Here is an 18,724-nt window from a genome sequence, read left to right on the forward strand (position 1 = left end):
TTCGTTTTGTGTTTTTTATGATTATTTATAGGTAGATAAGTAGGTATCTAAAAAATCCAATTATCGCTATCTAGATTTGAGCACCAATGTGTTTCTTCACTGACGGAATTCGATGAGGTCGATTGATTAGTTTAATTAGGCTAGTTTAAATTGATAGATATTTTCTGATTTTAACATAATCCTAAACAGTTGTACTATCGTTTCGTTTGTTTATAGCTAGAAATACCATTTCCGTGTTCCGGTTTTTGTTTCTCTTTGTTCAAATCACTCTTCAAGTCACCATTGGTAGTGTTTGTTTTACTTACACCTGATAATTGATCCAAGGGCATGCATAGTTCTGAAGAAAATCGGAAAAGTAGTTTAAAGTTAAGGGTGTTTTGCGGCTGCTGTTTTGAGGGAGTTTAATAAACCACTACACTGTTGTTGTTTGGGGGTTTGGAGTCCAAATTAGTAATTTTGTAATTGAAAAAAAATGTAAAATGTGATAGTGATAGTTGGTGGATCGTGTGATTTTAAGGGGGAGTTTTTGGGGTCGATTGCCAAGTTTTAACTGATCTAACTGGGTCTTTTACACATCAGGTACTTTTGTTTGCTGGAAAGGGGAGGCAGATTGCATTTTGTGATATAATACTTGATTTGGGCTGTACAGCTAACTATTCTAAGGAGTCTTCGAGGGAAAAGGGGAGGAGTTTTCGATTCGAATCTACGTTCTATGAAAAAAAAACTCATTCCTGATAGATGCCAATTGAATCAAGTGAAAAAGTGCTGTTTCGGAATGTTTTTTTTATTGCAACTTTAAAGGAAGATTTTTTTTTCATCACCTAACAATATAAAAATCTAAATTGTGAATATATAAAAAAATATTTTTTTACTATTTTCTATTTGAATCTCTTTGAATTGAATTTTTCGGATGGTGATTTAAAAAAAACTAAGACAAATAACTGAGTTCTGTAAATTTAGTATGGAAGGTAGTAAGCTTTAAGGATCATTCAAAATGTCTCTTTCGTCGGATAATTTATAAATTCCTTCCAATTTTCATCACAAAATGATTGGAATAGATCTGTAGGATACAGGTTTGCCCAGAAATGTTCGATGGAAAACGCCGAAATCTAGTGTTATTTCGATTTTTTTTGTCTAAAATCGACTTTGAATTTTAAAAAATCTCCAGGAAATTTGGAAAATCGAAATTTTAATTTCGATGCCAAATGACTTAGAAATGCACGAAACGTCGTAATCTGGGGATATCAAATTTTTTTTTTAAAATCGACTTTTTGGGACTTCAGTTCAACCGTTCTACTTAATTTAAGTTTGATTTTTACAAAATCATGGCATCTGGTAACTCCATTTCTGGTAGCCCTAACTTTTTCTTCGAAAATAAAAGAGACTCTAATGAAGATCATTTCATCGAAACATTTCAATGCTCTAATATCAATAACTTTCTTGATAAAACAATATTTCTGAAAATTGGACGGAAAATCTTCCAGTGCTGTCAGTTTCTTTTCATGAAAAAAGAATGCTCTGTTTGGATCGTTATAACTACCGTTTTGCCGTCTTGGAAAATGTTGTAGCCAGAGAATTTTCCAGTAAGCTTCATATCTTGGAATATCATTAGCATTGCGCGAGAACAAATTTTTTTGAAAAACCAAAAAAAGTTTTTGCGTTTTTCCATCGGAAATTTCAAATCATAACCCGGGTACCAAAATCTCATTTTTAAAATCCGCAAAAAATCCGTTTTGACCAAAAAGGAATATTGCAGACTACAGGGTTTTTGAAATTTAATAAAATTATTAAACAACACATCCTGAAGTAAAATTCAATCAACATTTTTATACGCATTTTTACATGCATGTTTTTTTAACCTTCTTTAATAAATTTACAGAACCCAATTAGGCCGGAACAAATTTCAAATCCTTCTTTTGTCACTCAGAGTTGGAACATCGCGAGGGGGGGGACAATAAAAAATAATGCGAAAAACAAATAAATTGGAATAAATTGCACAAAATCTTGCATGCAAAAAATTGCATGCTATATCATTGCACAAAACCTATAAAATAATGAAATTTTTTATTGAAAAATTCAATAAAATCAAGAATACACATGGTAAAATTGCTTCCATCTTCCAAAATTTCTTTTTTGGTCTTGTAATCTTTCGGATACTTGAATTTTTTATCAAAATTTCCATGAAATACTAAAAACTTTATTTATTTCCCCCTTCGGGTTTTTGGAAATTTCGAAGGGGGGGGGGAGACAAAAGAAGAAATTAATATTTGTTCCAGCCTTATCTGTCTCAGTTTTTTTAAACCATCATTTAAAAAAAGTTCATTTTTAAAAGGCATACGTTATCTAAATCAAAAATTGATACAATTTTCAGATTTTAATATGTTTACCTACATTATTTTTTTTTATAGAACAAGAATTCTCTTTAAGATAGGATATTGAACATTATGACAATTTGTCGAAATTTGACTAATAAACTTTCATAAATTCATCAGTTTTATAGACTAGAAAATTGAAAATAAAATTCACATAAAAAAACTGGAATAAAAATCTAAATAACAAAAAATTAAGACTGTTAATATTATAATAAAGTTGATCAAAATTCAAAGTAAAAAAGCACTGTAAAAAAGTAACCAAAAACTGAAAATGTTGAAAATTGAAAATTTCAGAAAGGAATTAAAAAAATCGAAAACAAAGAACAAAAATGAACAATTAATAATTAAGTTTAACATTTTTAATTTAGAGTACGGAAATAATAAGATTGAATATCCAATATTTAAAAGTTAAAACATAAAATTAAGAGTTAAAGCTGGAAATAAATAATAATTGAACCTTATTCACAAAAAATCATTTTCCTTATTTTAGAGAAAATATTCAAAACCATAAAACAATGGAAGAAATTACAGAAATTTGAGGAGTTTCGGTTATAACAAAACAAAATTAAAAGTCATAAAAAACAAAAAGGCGAGAAATTTGAAACGAAATAGGATAATTTTAAATCGAAACTTTTACGTACAAATGGGAAAAACATAAAAAAATTCTAAAAATTTAGAATTTCAATTTAAAACTATTTAAGAATTGAGAATTGATGAAAATAGGAAATCAACTTGAAACAATAAAGTTTTGAAAATCAAAAAATCGAAGATCAGTATTTAATTAATGAAAACTCAAATTTCACAATTCAAATAATTAAAAAATTCACGATTGAAGATTCCTAAAATAAAATTTTAAAACATTTCTATTCCACAATTGCAAAATTTTCAATTCAAAAGTCGACAAAAAAAACTGAAAGTTTTTAATCAAAATTCTGAAAATTCTCAAAATTTCCATAAGTCTTAACATTTTCGAATTTTTTGAAATTATTAGAATTATTAAAATAGAAAAAAACTAAATTTTTTCTAAATTTTCAAATTTTCAAACTTTGGAAATTTGCAGCATTCTCAAGTTTTCCAAATTCTCAAAATATAAAATTTAAAAATTTTCAAATTTTCTTAAAATTCTGAAAGTTTTAAAAAAATTTCAAAAAGTTGAGACATTAAAATCAGAAACTGCAGGATTACAGTAATTTATTGAAATTTAATGAGTTTCAATAATAACAAAACAAAATTAAAAGTTAAAAAAAAACTTACAAAAATATAAATAAGTAAGAGGCGAGAAATTGGAAACGAAAAAGCATAATTTAAAATCGAAATATTTGCGAACAAATTGGAAAAAAATAATAAAATTAAAATAAGAATTTAAATTTAATTCTATTTGAGAATTGAGAATTGATGAAAATAGCAAATCAAATTGAAACAATAAAATTTTAATAATCAAAACCTTCGAAGTTCAATATTCAATTAATGAAAAATCAAATTTCAAAATTAAGAGAGCTTAAAAATCTACAATTAAAGATACCTATAAAAAAAATAATTTAAAAATTCTTAATTAAAAATCGACAAGAAAAATTAAAATGCAAAACTTAAAATTTTAATTCAAAATTCGGAAAAAACCCTTAAAATCCTAAATTCTTAAAATTTTCGAAATTTTCAGAATTTTTAAGATCCAAGAAGAGAAAACTTTTCCAAATTTTCAAATTTTAAAAATTCTAAAAATTTTCAACATTTTCAAAACTTTCCGTATTCTCAAAGTACAAAGCTTTTAAAATTTTAAATTTTCTCAAAAGTTGTAACGTTCTTAAAATCTTCCAAAATTCTGAATATTTTCTAAATTTTCAAAATTATCTGAACTTTTAAAGTACAAATCAAATTTTTAAATTTTAAAAATTTTTTTAAAATTTTCAAAATTTTCCAAATTTTCAAAATTTTCAAAATATTTAAAAATTTTAAAATTTTGCGAATTCTAAAAATAAAAAGTTTTCAAAATTTTTAACTATCTCAAAATTTTCAAAGTTTTTAAAAATGCTCAAAAAGTTGAGACATTAAAATAAAAAACTGCAAAATTACAGTAACTTATTAAATACATATGCCAATTGGAAAATCCAATAAAGTAATTCAAATAAGATTCGATATTATCAAAATTCACAAAATTTTGAAATATTCAATGAATCAAAATTCAATTTCAAAATTAAAAGAAGTAAAAAATTAACAATATAAGATTATAAAAGACTAAAATTTAAAATGCTTTATGTCAAAAACGAAAAATTTAAATGTCATTCGAAATTAGAAAGAGAAAACGAAAACTTCAAAATTTAAAAAATTTCAAAATTACAAAAATAAAATTAAAAGTTTTATTGTCTTAAAAAATTAAAAAAAAAATTAAAATTCTAGATTTTTTAAATTGCTACCCAGAGATGGGTTTTGTAGAGAAATGAATCCAACTTAGATGAAGTTTCAGGGACTAGATAAGAGAAAATCGATGTTGAAAAACATGCGAAAAAAATTCGCCTTGTCTCCCGGTGAGACTTGAACCCACATCTTGCGCCTCTCCGGGGCCCATGTATTAACATTCTACTACAGGAGACCAACCTGGCGTATGAATATTATACTGGATGAGTGTCGATGTCTATCGGAATGAAGGGAATAGTTCTCTCATGTAATCATAATCATTTTTCTTGGTCTATTTCTATTCCCATCATTTCATCTTACGGTAGTTGGAATCAAGTTTGGACATTTTTAGGCACGGCAAGATTTGCATTGCCTTCTCATATCCTGCACGGGTTGTCAGTTATGATGAGAAATGATGCGTTTGCCGTATTTGGATATCCAGCCAATTTCGGTGTTTGGCACCGCCTTATTTCTATTTTTAAATTGCGACCCTTAACCCTAATCTTAACTTCGAAATTTTTTTTTCGCATGTTTTTCAACATCGATTTTCTCTTATCTAGTCCCTGAAATTTCATCTAAGTTGGATTCATTTCTCTACAAAAAAAAAAAAATAGTTTCGCTGACTGAATGTTTGAGTCAAGACCCATCTCTGGGTCGCAATTTAAAAATAGAAATAAGGCGGTGCCAAACACCGAAATTGGCTGGATATCCAAATACGGCAAACGCATCATTTCTCATCATAACTGACAACCCGTGCAGGATATGAGAAGGCAATGCAAATCTTGCCGTGCCTAAAAATGTCCAAACTTGATTCCAACTACCGTAAGATGAAATGATGGGAATAGAAATAGACCAAGAAAAATGATTATGATCACATGGGAGAACTATTCCCTTCATTCCGATAGACATCGACACTCAACCAGTATAATATTCATACGCCAGGTTGGTCTCCTGTAGTAGAATGTTAATACATGGGCCCCGGAGAGGCGCAAGATGTGGGTTCAAGTCTCACCGGGAGACAAGGCGAATTTTTTTCGCATGTTTTTCAACATCGATTTTCTCTTATCTAGTCCCTGAAATTTCATCTAAGTTGGATTCATTTCTCTACAAAAAAATAAAATTCTAGAGTTTTTGAAAATTAAAAAAAAACCATATTCCCAATCCCAAGATTTTAAATATTTCAAAATTTAAAAACATTTCAAAAGTTTTCAAGGTTCTTAATGTATTCTTAAAATTTTGAAATTTGCTTACTTCTTAAATATTTAAAATTCTTTTATTCCAAGAGTGTAAACAAAATTAAAATTCTCAAGTCCGAGGAATGATGACCTTATTCAGAATAATTTCAATAAAAAAGAAAGTTTTCAAAACTCTTAAAATTTTCAAAATTCTCAAAATTTGCAAAATTTACTTAAATTTTAAAATATTTAATGATGGAAAGTCAAATTTTATTATCACGAGAATTGAAAAATTCACAATTAAAGATTATCGAAATTCAAAATTCAAAAATTCTCAATAGTAATGTTGAAAAATTCTCAAATTAAATTCAAAATTGAAAAACTTAAAAATTCAAATGTCAAAATGCCAAATTAACAATAACTAAAAGCTACAAAATTTAAAGTTTTAAAAATTTCAAAGATTTCAATATTTAAAAAAAATTCATATCTAAAGTTTGTAAAATATTTAAAATTTTTAAGATATTAAAAATTCTAAAAGTTTAATGACTATAATAAAAAAAATCTAGAAATTTCAAGAATTTTTCTAAAAATTCTTAAAAATTTGAAGTCATTTATATTCTTACAATTCCTATAACTCTCTGAATTCTCAAAATTCTAAGAGCTATAAAATTTGAAAAATGGAATTAAAGAACTTGGAAATAGAAAATTGAAAAATGAAATTTTTAAAGAGAAAATTGAAAAATTAAATTCGAAAACCAAAATTCAAAATAAAAGAAAATTCAAAATTCAAAATTTACAAATTCAAAATTCAAAAATTCAAAATTCAAAAATTCAAAATTCCAAAATTCGAAATTCGAAATTCAAAATTCAAAATTCAAAATTCAAAATTCAAAATTCAAAATTCAAAATTCAAAATTCAAAATTCAAAATTCAAAATTCAAAATTCAAAATTCAAAATTCAAAATTCAAAATTCAAAATTCAAAATTCAAAATTCAAAATTCAAAATTCAAAATTCAAAATTCAAAATTCAAAATTCAAAATTCAAAATTCAAAATTCAAAATTCAAAATTCAAAATTCAAAATTCAAAATTCAAAATTCAAAATTCAAAATTCAAAATTCAAAATTCAAAATTCAAAATTCAAAATTCAAAATTCAAAATTCAAAATTCAAAATTCAAAATTCAAAATTCAAAATTCAAAATTCAAAATTCAAAATTCAAAATTCAAAATTCAAAATTCAAAATTCAAAATTCAAAATTCAAAATTCAAAATTCAAAATTCAAAATTCAAAATTCAAAATTCAAAATTCAAAATTCAAAATTCAAAATTCAAAATTCAAAATTCAAAATTCAAAATTCAAAATTCAAAATTCAAAATTCAAAATTCAAAATTCAAAATTCAAAATTCAAAATTCAAAATTCAAAATTCAAAATTCAAAATTCAAAATTCAAAATTCAAAATTCAAAATTCAAAATTCAAAATTCAAAATTCAAAATTCAAAATTCAAAATTCAAAATTCAAAATTCAAAATTCAAAATTCAAAATTCAAAATTCAAAATTCAAAATTCAAAATTCAAAATTCAAAATTCAAAATTCAAAATTCAAAATTCAAAATTCAAAATTCAAAATTCAAAATTCAAAATTCAAAATTCAAAATTCAAAATTCAAAATTCAAAATTCAAAATTCAAAATTCAAAATTCAAAATTCAAAATTCAAAATTCAAAATTCAAAATTCAAAATTCAAAATTCAAAATTCAAAATTCAAAATTCAAAATTCAAAATTCAAAATTCAAAATTCAAATTTCAAAATTCAAAATTCTAATTCATAATTCAAATTCAATTTCAAAATTCAAATTCAAAATTTCAAAATTCAAAATTCAAAATTCTAAATTCATAATTCAATTTCAAATGTCAATATTCAAATTCAAAATTCAATTTCAATTTCAATTCAAATTCAAAATTCAAATTCAAAATTCAAAATCAAAATTCAAAAATATCAAAATTCAAAATTCAAAAATCAAAATTCAACATTCAAAATTCAAAATTCAAAATCAAAATCAAAATCAAAATTCAAAATTCAAAATTCAAAATTCAAATTCAAAATCAAAATTCAAAATTCAAATCAAATTCAAATTCAATATTCAAATTCAAATTCAAAATTCAAAATTCAAAATTCAAAATTCAAATTCAAATTCAAAATTCAAAATTCAAAATTCAAAATTCAAAATTCAAAATTCAAAATTCAAAATTCAAATTTCAAAATTCAAAATTCAAATTCAAATTCAAAATTCAAAATTCAAAATTCAAAATTCAAAATTCAAATTCAAATTCAAAATTCAAAATTCAAAATTCAAAATTCAAAATTCAAAATTCAAATTCAAAATTCAAAATTCAAAATTCAAATTCAAAATTCAAAATTCAAAATTCAAAATTCAAAATTCAAATTCAAAATTCAAAATTCAAAATTCAAATTCAAAATTCAAATTCAAAATTCAAAATTCAAAATTCAAATTCAAAATTCAAAATTCAAAATTCAAAATTCAAAATTTAAATTCAAAATTCAAAATTCAAAATTCAAAATTTAGAATTAAGAATTCAAATTCAAAATTCAAAATTGAAAATTAAAATTGAAAATTGAAAATTGAAAATTGAAAATTGAAAATTGAAAATTGAAAATTGAAAATTGAAAATTGAAAATTGAAAATTGAAAATTGAAAATTGAAAATTGAAATTGAAAATTGAAAATTGAAAATTGAAAATTGAAAATTGAAAATTGAAAATTGAAAATTGAAAATTGAAATTGAAAATTGAAAATTGAAAATTGAAAATTGAAAATTGAAAATTGAAAATTGAAATGAAATTGAAAATTGAAAATTGAAAATTGAAATTGAAAATTGAAAATTGAAAATTGAAATTGAAAATTGAAAATTGAAAATTGAAAATTGAAAATTGAAAATTGAAATTGAAAATTGAAAATTGAAAATTGAAAATTGAAAATTGAAAATTGAAAATTGAAAATTGAAAATTGAAAATTGAAAATTGAAAATTGAAAATTGAAAATTGAAATTGAAATTGAAATTGAAATTGAAAATTGAAAATGAAATTGAAAATTGAAAATTGAAAATTGAAAATTGAAAATTGAAAATTGAAATTGAAATTGAAAATTGAAAAATTGAAAATTGAAAATTGAAAATTGAAATGATTGAAAATTGAAAATTGAAATTGAAATTGAAAATTGAAATTGAAAATTGAAAATTGAAAATTGAAAATTGAAATGAAATTGAAATTGAAAATTGAAAATTGAAATTGAAATTGAAAATTGAATTGAATTTGAAATTGAAATTGAACATTGAAAATTGAACATTGAAAATGTAACATTGAAAATTGAACATTGAAAATTGAAAATTGAAAATTGAACATTGAAAATTGAAAATTGAAAATTGAACATTGAAAATTGAAAAATCAAAATGAAAAATGAAAAATGAAAAATGAAAAATGAAAAATGAAAAATGAAAAATGAAAATGAAAAATGAAAAATGAAAAATGAAAAATGAAAAATGAAAAATGAAAAATGAAAATGAAAAATGAAAAATGAAAAATGAAAAATGAAAAATGAAAAATGAAAAATGAAAACATGAAAAATGAAAAATGAAAAATAAAAATGAAAAATGAAAAATGAAAAATGAAAAAATGAAAAATGAAAAATGAAAATGAAAAATGAAAAATGAAAAATGAAAAATGAAAAATGAAAAATGAAAAATGAAAATGAAAAATGAAAAATGAAAATGAAAAATGAAAAATGAAAATGAAAAATGAAAAATGAAAAATGAAAAATGAAAAATCAAAATGAAAAAATCAAAAATCAAAAATCCAAAATCCAAAAATCAAATCAAAAATCAAAAATCAAAAATCAAAAATCAAAAATCAAAAATCAAAATCAAAAATCAAAAATCAAAAATCAAAATCAAAAATCAAAAATCAAAAATCAAAAATCAAAAATCAAAAATCAAAATCAAAAATCAAAAATCAAAAATCAAAAATCAAAAATCAAAAATCAAAAATCAAAATCAAAATCAAAAATCAAAAATCAAAATCAAAAATCAAAAATCAAAAATCAAAAATCAAAAATCAAAAATCAAAAATCAAAAATCAAAAATCAAAAATCAAAAATCATTATTCATAATTCAAAATTGAAAATTCATAATTTTAAATTCAAATCAAAATTTTAAATTCAATATTCAGAATTCAAAATTCAAAATTCAAAATTCAAATTCAAAATTCAAAATTCAAAATTCAAAATTCAAATTCAAAATTCAAAATTCAAAATTCCAAATTCATGAAACTTATAAAATTTATAAATTTTTTAAAACAGAAAATTTATGAAATTTATAAAATTTATAAAATTTTTAAAATATATAAAATTTATAAAATTTATAAAATATATCAAATTTATAAAATTTATAAAATTTATAAAATTTATAAAATTTATAAAATTTATAAAATTTATAAAATTTATAAAATTTATAAAATATATCAAATTTATAAAATATATCAAATTTATTAAATTCATAAAATTTATAAAATTTATAAAATTTATAAAATTTATAAAATTTATAAAATTTATAAAATTCATAAAGTTAATAAAATTTATATAATTTATATTATTTATAAAGTTTATAAAATTTATGAAATTTATATAATTTATGAAATATATAAAATTTATAAAATTAATAAAAATTTATAAAAATTATCAAATTTATAAAATTTATAAAATTTATAAAATTTATAAAATTTATAAAATTTATAAAATTTAAAAAATTTATAAAATTTATAAAATTTATAAAACTTATAAAATGTATAAAATTTTTAAAATTTATAATAGTTATAAAATTTATAAAATTTTAAAATTAATAAAATTTATCAAAATTATAAAATTTATTAAATTTATAAAACCTATAAAATTTATAAAATTTATAATAGTAAAATGAAAGTTGGGGATAGAAAATTGAAAAATAAAGTTTAAGTGTAAAACTTAAATCTGAAAATTAAAAATAAGGAAATTGAAAGTTTTTAAACTAAAAATTCGACAGCGATTTGCAAATTTGAAAATAATTTGAAAATGAAAAAACTGACACTTGCAATGAGCTGTTCAAAATTTTCAATTTGAATTATTAAATGTTTAGTTGAAATTGTTCTTCCAGATGAAAAAAATATCAAAAGTTGCAATAAAAAAAAACTTTTCGAAATTCAAAGAAGATCGATAGAATTGAATGTGGAAATAAAAAAAACTACTCTACGTTACGATGCATTTTTTTTTGTATTTCTTTGAAACGTTTGCTACTTTGAATTGCTGGAATGGGTTTCGAGTTAGAGTTAGAAGGGGATTTTTTTTTTACTTCACTTAAATCTGCTTCGAATCTGTCATCACAGTCAATTGTAATTTTTTTAAACTTGGACTTAAATCAAGGCTAAACGCTAAAATTATAAATCAATTGGTTACACAATTACTACATTTACACCAAATAGGAAGAATTTCCAATACAAAAAAAAAGAAAAACAATCGAAAAAAAAAACATTACAAACACTTAAAAAATTTCTAGTATCTATTCTACAAATCTACGGGCAGAAAGAGACAGCAAGCTACACACTACAGTACATGAACCGCAAAACTGTTTAAGTTTGATTGATTTTCAGTCAATTGAGGGGGGAGGAAAGTGCATCGATTGGATTTCGGTTTTATCAGTTCATCAGTCTTGGTTAAAGGTCGTCAATCAATATGGGGAACTACCTACTGTCTTTTTTTTTTATTTAAATGGGAGTTTGTCATCATTCAGATATTTATTGATTCATTTCAGCCCTCTATTGCTGTTGGAATTGGGATTTGAGGGCAGACTCATCGATCAAAAGGTAGCAACAAGAATAGTTGATTCAAAATGACATAATTGCTGTTTGTTCTACCGATTGAGTTGTGGGTGGAAATATTTCTACTCGGCTAGAATGCGATGAATGAAACTTTCGACATAATCACGTTAGGAGAGATCAAGAAGAAATTATCAAAAACTGAAGACATTTGCTTTTTAGTTTAAAAAAAAAAGATAAAAATTATAGGACGAATTGTTGTGATAACAGTATTATGATTTTGTTTATTTGATGAAAACTTTATTCATGTACAAAAATTTGAGCTTAATTGTCAAGTGTTAGCATCGACTCGGTTACATTTATTTGCTTTACAATTTTTACCTACATACTTTTTCCTGGCCTTGTTTTTTTAGAACTATTCAACAGAATAAATAAAATTGACTATAAAAACTGGATCTATCCTAATATGTTCAACAATTCCGTTCGCTTTACGGATCATTCTAACAATTGCTTTTTTGTATAAATTTCTCACAAATCATTCATGAGCACTCTTTATTCTATCTACATAATTACACATTTCATGAATTACCTACTTATATACGTAATCTAGGAGTTAAGTTCCGTGAATTTAACAAAAACCTCTTGTGCCTTCATGTCCGATTAAGTTTTTTTTCATATAAAAAAAACTCCTAAACGATTTGGAATCAGGACAAGTTAAGAACTCAAAATCAAATTTACAATCAGCATTTGAGAATTCAGAATTCAGATTCAGAATTCAGATTCAGAACTCAGATTCAGAATTCAGATTTAGAATTCAGATTCAGAATTCAGATTCAGAATTCAGAATTCAGATTTGAAATTCCAATTCAACCTTCTCTTTTAAATTTAATAAAACAATTCTTGTTTTCTTATTTTTAAACTTACGCTTATGGAATTAAAGAAGAAATCATAATATTTTCAATCAAAAGTTGTTTTAACTGTTTGACAATATGGTGACATCCCTAAATTAAAAAAAAACCAAAATACTTACTAACGTCTTAGAGCCGGTCCCTAAACAACGTACCGTTCCTCGGATTGACTCGGTTCCAGCAGAGTGAATGTCGAATAGAGCCTGTGGAAATCGTATTCAGCAAAATAATGAATCTCCGAAAATATTTCTCAAAAGTGGCACAGGAAGCTATCAATTGGGATCATCCCTTCACCTTTCATAAGTAAGTTAAAGCTTTCAGCAAACGTATTTAAGCTACTGATTTTGACGTCAGGATTTCCCGGGAACTCTGGAACACACGCAGGTACCCACACAGATATAGTTTTACAGCCATGTTGGTGCAACTTTCACCAAATTTGCATTTTTGCTACCGAAAAATCTTTCGCGCGCAGACATTATTACGGACATGAAGCACAAATGTGTTAGCACAAAGTGATTGGAATTTGGATTTATTTTTTCTAGGTATAACTTAAGACGATTATGAACTAATAACAGTATCTATTCGGTTTTTATTTGACTCGTTTTAATAGACTTAAAATAATTGATTCAAAATTTTCACTTAAGAAATACTGACCTAGAGATTAAGTACTAAAGCAACAGCACGTTCATATTTCAGAACTGGAATGATGAGGGTTTTATCAACAGCTTTCAGGAGGTTTGATTTTTTTGCTAACAAACTACTGGAGCTAGTGTAGAATCCGTTTGTTGGTTGGAAATATTCAGAAATCTTTATTAATTTTGATGCTTTTTAAGGGAATTTGTACTGTTCAAAGTATTGGTAATATTTTGCTTGCAATATAGCTCAGTTGGCAAGTCAGTTGCTTCCTGTGTCGATGTCCGTTAGTTCGAGCCCAAGAGTAAACTCTGAAGTTTTATAAGTTTTTCTATAACTGACCGGCAAATGCAACGTTGATAGAAAGTCGCGAATGCCACAAAGATGGTAAAACGAATACACGCTCATTTTTTAAAAATTATTTTCGGTTCAAAAATAACCGTTTTGAGCCTATTGCCACAATACTATATTTATGGTTATTTTTTTCTGTTCCTGCTTAAGCATTTTTATTAACAGTAAAAAAGACAACCAAATCATTAGAATGGACGTTGATAAGCATTACGTACAAGAAATTAAAAAAAAAATTCCGGAAACACGTAATTTTCTGAACTCTATCGGCAATCGTCAATAATTTCAAAAATCGCACAAAATTGCTCTAAAAAATACGGTTGAAAAGTAATCATTTAAGTAAATAATCAAATTTCAACCTCTTCCCGAGAAGTCATTTTATGGGTTCTCAAAGAGAAGTCATAAAATGACATAACACGGAAGAAGGTCAAATATTATTATTTTTGAACCAAAAATGGTTATATAAGAACGAGCCTGAATGATCGAAATAAAAAAAAACATCACAAAATCTTATCAATTACAAAATGCAACCACACCGTGCGAGTGAACGATTGAAAATTTCGCATGTACGCATTCGTATTTGTTGCCTCTAGGTATCTCGGCAGGACAAACCGAATGAAAATATTTGCGTTCTTGGAGTGTCGCCGAAGTTAACCGTTTTATTCTAAGTTCGGTGACTCAACTCTCATTTTTTTGCATGCTCTATCGATTTTTGAGAGGACGCGCTTACTGGGTATCTTCACGACCCAGTAAACATGAATCGTCAAAGAGGTAACTCAAATCGACAGAGGGAGAGGGAGAGAATCGTATCGATCTCTCTAGCGATTTTGCATCATCTATTCGGCAGAGAGGAACACACCATACACGTGCCTTGGGTGAGTGTCACGAAATAATCTAAGACACGCCCTCCAGAGAAACACACGAACGCTATCCGAATCGTATGTTTCCCTTCGAGACGCGTGTTTGCCTGCCTGAGAAGTCGACTGCTACGATTGAAAGCACACATATAAAACTAACACGGGAATAAAATGCGAGCATACCGTACGAGTATACGATTCGTACTGATTTCGTATGTATGCATTCGTATTCGTTGAGGTGTCTCGGCAGGACAAAACGAATGAGAATATATTTGCTTTCTTGGAGTGTCGCCGAAATTAACCGTTTTATTCTAAGTTCGGTGACTTAACTCTCAATTTTTTGCATGCTCTGTCGATTTCTGAGAGGACGCGCTTACTGGGGACACGTGCGGTGCAGAATAAGGGCCAGTAACCCAGTAAACATGAATCGGCAGAGAGGTAACTCAAATCGCCGGAGGGATCGTAACGATCTCTCTGGCAATTTTGCATCATCACATCGGCAAAGAGGAACACACCATACGCGTGCCTTGAGTGAGTTCCACAAAATAATCTAAGACACGCCCTCCAGAGAAACACACGAAAACAACCCGAATCGTGTTTGTATGTTTCCCTTCGAGACGCGTGTTTGCCTGCCTGAGAAGTCGACTGCACCGTACGAGCGTACGATTCAAACTGATTTCGCATGTACGCATTAGCATTCGTTGCCTCTAGGTAGGTATCTCGGCAGGACAAACCGAATGAGAATATTTGCGTTCTTGGAGTGTCGCCGAAATTAACCGTTTTATTCTAAGTTCGGTGACTCAACTCTCAATTTTTTACATGCTCTGTCGATTTTTGAGAGGACGCGCTTACTGGGAAGTAGGCGAGGACAGCGCGGTGAGGTTCAGTGAGTTCCCGGCAAACATTATTGTAGCTGTATTCCTATCTTATCAGTGTTCCAAAGTGGAGGCCATATACATACATAAACTTCTCTTCTTTCTAAAGCGGGCCATAGACTACACAAATGGCCTGTACAAATTCGATGATTCCACGACGATTGTTTGATCTATGCTCGCCCACACACTATACAAACATTTTTCACGCGAACACAAACGATTGCTGGCGAAAACAGCAACAGCAACAAAAACAACCATCTCCACCCCGGCTGGGAGGATGGTTTGTACAAAATATTTCGATCCCGACCGATTTTACTCCAACCGTTTGGGCGCTCATTCAAGCAGTGCCACACACTAAGCAAATCGTGTTCACAGCGACAAAATTTCATCGAATTTCATCTCATTTGTACAAATGTTGTGTAGTCTGTGGCCCGCTTAAAGTCGCGAATGCCATAATGATGGTAAAACGACTATAATCGAAACAAAAAAAAAATGTGGCCCGCTTAAAGCGATGAAAACTACACCAATTAAGCGAGCCATAGACTACACAAATGGCTTAAGCAAATTCAATGATTCAACGACGATTGTTTGATTCTACACTCGCCCACACACGATACAAACATATTTCACGCGAACACAAACGATTGCTGGCGGAAACAGCAACAACAAAAACCCTCTCCACCCCGGCTGGGGCTGAGTAAAAGGCCTGAGTTTTGTACAAGCAGCACCATACACCATGCCACAGAGGGTTGTTTGTACAAAAAATTTCGATCCCGATCGATTTCACTCAAACGGTTTGTGCGGTCATTCAAGCAGTGCCAATTTCATCGCATTGGTACAAATGTGGTGTAGTCTGTGGCCCGCTTTAGGCGTTATCCGACACCGCAAGAGAGCGCAAGATTTTGTTCTCAAAGTCTTCAAATCGATGCCAGCGACAATATTTTCCGGTTCTCTCATTGGTCAATATTATTCAACCCGCATATGATTTTTAGCCATCTGGTTGCACTGCTGGTTGCAGAGAGGACCAGACGATGATTTTCTCACTTGAAGCCCACGCGAGAGATAAAAATGAGCAAATTCATTTAAAAATTTACAAACATGTCGGACTTTCTATCAAATCCGATTTAAACCGACTTCAGACGACTGTTCATGCGATATTTTTTACTATTGAGTTGGATTTGCGATTCGCAATACATTTGATAACGACTTAAGATATTATTTCTAATACAATTTCACGGTTGCTCGGTTTGTTGGTAAATGAACTTCACGAATTCTGCAGTTTCAAAATCAAAATGGCGGAATCAGGAATTTGCGATAACGCTACATCTCCTATATATTTATACACGTACCTTGGAGACGACATTTATTTTGAGTGGGCTTTGCTTAGAGTGTGCACAGCCAACATATAAAGAACAACACAAATTATAAAATACACCATTAGTCGAAAAACGCAGTCGACGATTCTTGGAGTATTGGTCCTCTGGAAGCAGAAACCGACAGGCTCGCTCCATCAATTAGTCGCTACCAAAGACTTTTCCGAGCAGGACATCTCTTGCAATTTTACATTCGGAAGCACGAAGGTTATATGGCGGATAGATTTACCGCAATTATCATGCCTCGGCTGACTAACGTTTTTTCTTTTACATTTTGGGGGGTTTTTTGGCAAGGACCAATGTGATCCATAAAGCCAAACGTTTTTTCTATCCGACTGGACCAGTGTTCCGCAAACTTTATAACCCTTTGGTGACAAATTTTAGCCGTGACGGTGACTCCAATACCAATTAGAGCTAACTTTATGCCGAAAATGTGCCAAACGTGCAATGCGTCAAAGATGACATGATTGCTTTGTGACCACTGGCACAAAGACCCGAACACATGCAGTTGATGCATTACTGCTACATACAAGCATTCAAGCAAAAGAAGATTTTTTTTGCAGGAGTTTTCAGCCTATTGGATGATCCATTCCAGAAATAGGAAAAAATGCCGACGGACAGTGAGTATCGAACGTAGAACATATATCTTAATTCGTTTGGGCAGTTGCACCACTTTGCCATGTGTACAACCTGTGTCAATTGGAGAACGCGGGATAATTGCCATAATTAGATTTGCGAGAATTCATCCGTTATCTGATCGTTTGAGTATAAGAATTTTTTTTTTCTTTAAATAAACGATTCCACGAGTGTCATTTTTACTAGCTTGGATTTCCATTTTGTTTCTTATGTTGGAAGGTCACAGATTTGGTAAATGTTAAATTTTTATCCGAGAAAACACACCTACCTTCAAAGAGGAAGACAAAAAACTAAAACGGATTCTACCAAGCTCCAATTCTGGTGTCAATTATAGATTCAGGTAAAACAAAGTATTCTAAATTTCATGAGACAAAGTTTGATTCCTCCTGTATTGCACATGAGATTTGTTAATATAGTTTCTAAATTTAATTTGCATCGAATTTGTTAAAACCAATCCACCATATCACAAAGCTGGGTACAAACTATTATTTCCCTATGTTGACCGATCTTTCTAGCAAGACACTGCTTTTAGAGATGACTTGGGCGGATTCGTTGCGCGTTAGCTTGAACATATATTGATTGAGAAAGGTAGGTAATCGTCCTACAGCCTCATAGAGAAGACGGATAAGCAATATTTAAAAAAAATCCTAAGCAATAAGTTAAACTTAAAACTACCTAACTGTTACGATGCTTCAACAAAACATTATCTCTTTGGAACACGATGTTGTCTTGATTAGAAATTCTGTCCTATAGCTTATCTAGGTAATTTTTTTCTCGTTAGCACTATCTCAATTTGAGCGTGTAAATGTGTGCGCATTCAATTCTCATTTGTTTTTTTTTTTTACTTTGACTACTGTCCAAAAAATTTTGGGTTTTTCGAAACCCTTTTAATCACCTATCCTCGGTTGAGCGTGTACCGCGCCATTTATATTTGTATATTTTTACAAACCATCCATATTGCTTAGCTCTTTCCCGCGCTATATCTTCTAAATGTGCAACTCGCTCACATTGATACTGTTATGGTTCCAGTTGGGCATCGGGGCCACCGAATTTCGCCGCCTCCAGGTCAGAATTTTCACGATGCTGCTAATATTGGTCGAACGCGGGGTTTTTTAAGAGTTTTGTTTTGTTAAACCAAAACAATTGTTTTGAGTTTTGGGTGTATTTTCATTTGGTTGATCAAAAAACCGCGCGAGGGTGTGAATGAAAGTAAATAAAAGAGAAAAAAAAATAGAACACAAAAATGAAAAACAATGGAACCGGTTAATTGGGCTTGAAAATTTCCAAAAGGAGAA

General features: G+C 27.8%; 1 protein-coding gene across 17 annotated transcripts in view; it reads right to left on the minus strand.

Moving 5' to 3' along the window:
• The window catches only part of LOC129749354 (probable phospholipid-transporting ATPase IA), a 267,863-nt gene that overhangs the window by 33,366 nt on the left and 215,773 nt on the right, over positions 1-18,724 (minus strand). For 4 of the 17 annotated variants that reach the window (XR_008738026.1, XM_055744304.1, XM_055744306.1 and 1 more), the window contains one exon: positions 306-337. The exons of 10 other annotated variants lie outside the window; for them this stretch is intronic. Coding sequence is in view for 6 of the 7 variants with exons in the window: in XM_055744304.1 (XP_055600279.1) it covers positions 306-337 (32 nt within the window). In the remaining variant the exon portion in view is untranslated. 3 more of the 17 variants (XM_055744310.1, XM_055744309.1, XM_055744308.1) reach the window with 3 other exon arrangements.

The sequence above is a fragment of the Uranotaenia lowii genome, chromosome 2 (genome assembly GCF_029784155.1).
Source record: "Uranotaenia lowii strain MFRU-FL chromosome 2, ASM2978415v1, whole genome shotgun sequence".
NCBI classification, from domain to species: domain Eukaryota; kingdom Metazoa; phylum Arthropoda; class Insecta; order Diptera; family Culicidae; genus Uranotaenia; species Uranotaenia lowii.